Raw genomic sequence first — 3,923 nt, forward strand, 5'->3', positions numbered from 1 at the left:
GGAAGCCAAACCCACTAACCATCAACGCCAATGTAAAGTGTCTATCCTCGAGCAAGTAAATGAGCTGATAAAGTTAATACCCTACACCCACGAACCGGGTATAATAGTTGAGAGCTTATGTACGTACGATCATAGGGATTATTGTTGCTTAATACATTAAGTTTAACAAATCAAAGAATGCATGTATACTGGAATCTAATTCAACTACTTTTGGTCGTGGTAATAACTAGTACACTTTCTTGATTCCACTTATAAATTTATATTTTATATAAATTCTATATTCTAATAGTTTATTCCCGGGCAAGCATTTGAATAAACGATGCAATATAGGTTAAGAATGTTCAATATCCAGTTAAGAATGTTCAACTAGAGCTTCCAAACATGTTCAAACAGCTCATTTTGAGAACTTTACAGCCCAAAAGGTTAATCATTTATAGACTTCGACTGCATTCCATGCCATACCATGCTCGCAAATAAAACACATCGTTATTCCTATTGCATTATATAACTGCAGAATTTTGATGGCTCTGGCAGATTAACAACACTCTACCAGAGAGGAAGTCAAAAGCTTTGTGCCATTTTAATAGGTCTAACCAAAGGCAATTAAATATTAAGTCTTCAGAGAAATGCTGGATTCTTTGTGTCATGCCAATCATAGAGAGCGATGTATTGCGGTTAACCATCTTGGAGTTTAGCTAACGGGATTACAGTGCTATTCTATGAAATCCCACCAGTCCTTTTCGTAACCCTCGCGCACATGACATAGGAGAACGGTCCGTCGTTTGCGACAATAGTGCGATAGATCCAGAACCTTTTGCTTCACCTCACAGAGATTCTGAACTGTTATTTCGCGCTCTAGACACTCGGATATCTTCTCCGTGGCCATCTCCATGTCGCGCTGATTATCCTCGAAGATGATCTTCTGGTTGTTGTTGCGCAGATAGAAGGCAAAAACATAGCTGTACATGAGCGTTGCACGGCACTGGCATAGAACATCGACGGCCTCCTTGAGGAACTGTACCTCAATCCAGCTCATATTCTCCTGCATGTCGTTCATCTTGGCCTGGACGCTGGCGTACAACTTGTGTTCCATGCGCATGCTCATCATATGGTTCATATAGCGATTGTAGTAGTGCAGATATCGCGCCATTGAGGACCGATAGCGCTCCTGCGCCTGCCTCGCCTGCTTGCCCTCCTCTTCATCGAAACGATTGCAGCTATACCAAGAGGAGCCGTGTGGCTCCCATGAGCCCAAGCATACCCAGCAGAAATCGTAGCGGCACGATGGATTCTTGCAAACCATATGATTGCAGCCGCCATCCTTTTCAATGGTCACGTTACACTTGGGGCACTCCTTGGTGTGCTGCGCAATCCAATTGGATGTCTCCGAATCCTCGTTGTTCTTCTTGAGCCACCTCTTCAGCCAGGAACAGCTGACAGGCTCGTGCCAGTTCTCGCCACATCCAAAACAGAATTCATGTCCACATGCGCAGCGCACGGCACGCGGCTCGCAATAGCTGGCCTTGATGGCATGTGTGCAACTGGGCGCCGGGCACCAGCGCATGAGAGAATTGCACTCCACAAATGTGTTGGTGATCAGCTGCTGATAGCGCGCAATGACCTCCGGATTATCAGCCAGCTTGACGAATGATACATCATCGACCAGAATATCACAATCGGTGGCGGGGCAGGTAATGCTGTGCGCCAATCCTTCGCTGCAGGTCTTGTTGGCTAAGTACTGCTTCCAGCAGGCGGCGCAGAAGGCATGTCCACAATCCAAGCCCTTGAGCTCATCGCAGGGGCAGTAACAGATGCCGCAAAGTTTTTCGCGCCCGCTCACAGTGGTCGCAGACTTCAGGCTCAGCTTCGAGGGAGTGGCAAATGGATTCACTACATGGGCGCGCCGGAAAAACTCCTGTGGACTGCTCTCAAAGTACCTCTCGAAAAGCGTCTCTTTGTCCCACTTGTAATGATTCAATATGATTCGAGTGACCTGCGGCGACAGATGCAGCACATTGTTGACCTCATCGATGATGTTGCGCTGGTGCTGCACTATCTGATCCGATGTAAGGACCGTGTACACGAACTCATCAACCTCGACGCTGCGCCTGGGTCGTTCGGGTAAATCGATTTCCGTGCAGGTGTCCTCATCGCTCTCCACACAAGTCATGAACGAGGATGGGCTGTTTACGAAACGGTGTGAATCTCCGTGATCTTCATCCGAGTATTCGTCGTCAGAGTTCATATTCGAATTGAAATAAGAAAAGTTCAAACACTCATATAGCGGATTCTCGGACTACTTTGATACAGTTGAATAAACAAACCAGCTCCTCTCCAGTTAGCTGTCGAGTTCTTCGCGGTCCTGATCACTGAAACTGGTGCTGGCACTAGCACTGGCTCTCGTCTGTCTGGTCGTCAGTAACTCCTGATTGTCTGCTGCTCGGGTACCTGCAACATTCGTCTTTGCATTGGCTGACACGAACTTGTTTCAGAGTTGCTTATAATATCGAACACTTTTGATGTAATTAAATGTTGTGAGTTCTTCGTATTTCTACTGAAGACTGAATTCTAGGCTGACAATTTTTTATTTTCTTTTTTTGAAATTGATTAATTTTGCCAGTCAAGGCTGCAAGTTGTTTTCGACCGAACCGGTTCAAATTCGGAACTAAACCTTAAAACGAACTAGTTGCCCGGTATACAAATTATTCTAATAGGGTGTTTGGCCCTAAGCCACAAGTTGCAACTTAAATAGTTTAAGAAACTAGTTTGCTAATTTTTAAATAAATTTCCGATTAGATTATATATTTGATTGAAGCATACATTCACTTTTGAGAATCAGTTGACAATCACAGCACCCAAAAGCAATTCAATTTTGCTGAACTTCCACAAATATATGTCGTCAGCCCTGGTAACAAGTTGGTTGCAACTCAACTGTCCCGATTTTGTAGGGGTTGCTGGAAAAAATTAGACCCGAACCTAGTGATGTCCATTAAGCCTTAAAAAAATGTTTTGTGCTTTGCGTAAGCCGGAAAATGTTGCAAAAAAGAATATTTTATTTTTTCCAAAGCTACCTAAAGGTTACTCTTGCTAACGGTTATCATATTCTTCTAGCTTTCTTAAAAGCACTTGATAAATTTTCTTACTATTCGTGCTATACAATTTATCTGTGGAATGGTGAAAACTTTTCTTATTAAAATGCCATGCCTCCTTTTATGCATTAGACATTACGTCACAACTTAAATCAGGAGAGAATGGTACAATTTAAGATAGGATGAAGTTCGAACCAAAAGCAGGCTTTATAAATGTGAAAAGCCTTGGGCACAAATTAAACCTAAAAAGCATTTAAATGGTTACCATCGAAAATTTTTGGTTTTTAGGCAGGCGTTAGAAGAAAAAAATTGCAATATTCATGTGCTTTTTTGCTATGCATTTTAAAGTTGGGCCTTTTTCTAGACTTTTGGTATATCAAAATGCATTGGATTTTTACGCTTTTGCTGCGGCACTCAGGACACCAAAAAAAAGGGCCTAAAAGCTTTTGGTGTATTCCATAGCCATAACCCCTTCATTGTAGTGCAGAGCAGAACAAAGCAATGTCTCAAGTGGCAAGGGTAAGGCACAAAAATTGCGATAACAACAACAACAACAACGAAATGCGATATAAAAAAAAGTACAGTGCAGCTACACACACACAAACACACACACACCATCTACACAGTCATACGAATGAGTATGCGAAATGAAAGTGAACGAGCGCACAAGGATAATGGCGGATGGAGGTGCGGGTAATGAGTGTGCATAATGCATATGCAGCAGGAGCAGCAGCCATTCCCATTGAACGTCGCGCATGCGGCGGATGGATTCAATCTGCCGTGTTTTGCATATATGCATATACAAATACAAATACAAATGCAAGTACAAGTACA

At 43.1% G+C, this 3,923-nt stretch overlaps 1 protein-coding gene across 3 annotated transcripts; it reads right to left on the minus strand.

The window, feature by feature from the left end:
- Nucleotides 1-293: 293 nt before the first annotated feature.
- On the minus strand, nt 294-2,570 carry LOC115770356 (potential E3 ubiquitin-protein ligase ariadne-1). Of its 3 annotated transcripts, none has more exons than XM_030715596.1 (2): nt 2,325-2,414; nt 294-2,214 (listed from the first exon to the last, which is right to left on the minus strand). In XM_030715596.1, the coding sequence occupies exon 2, from the start codon at nt 2,168-2,170 to the stop codon at nt 713-715; it is 1,458 nt and encodes a 485-aa protein (XP_030571456.1). In that variant the 5' UTR covers nt 2,171-2,214; nt 2,325-2,414; the 3' UTR covers nt 294-712. The 3 variants fall into 3 exon arrangements, with proteins under 3 accessions (XP_030571456.1, XP_030571455.1, XP_030571454.1); XM_030715595.1 differs by having other exon boundaries at nt 295-2,214; nt 2,309-2,570; XM_030715594.1 differs by having other exon boundaries at nt 295-2,570.
- Between the last annotated feature and the right edge of the window lie 1,353 nt (nt 2,571-3,923).

Source organism: Drosophila novamexicana, unplaced genomic scaffold (genome assembly GCF_003285875.2).
Source record: "Drosophila novamexicana strain 15010-1031.04,08,12 unplaced genomic scaffold, DnovRS2.1 tig00004555-arrow-pilon, whole genome shotgun sequence".
Classification (NCBI taxonomy): domain Eukaryota; kingdom Metazoa; phylum Arthropoda; class Insecta; order Diptera; family Drosophilidae; genus Drosophila; species Drosophila novamexicana.

Bases quoted from the DNA above. Each gene is read 5' to 3' on its own strand.
- LOC115770356 (XM_030715594.1), bottom strand. From the start codon at position 2,245: ATGAACTCTGACGACGAATACTCGGATGAAGATCACGGAGATTCACAC.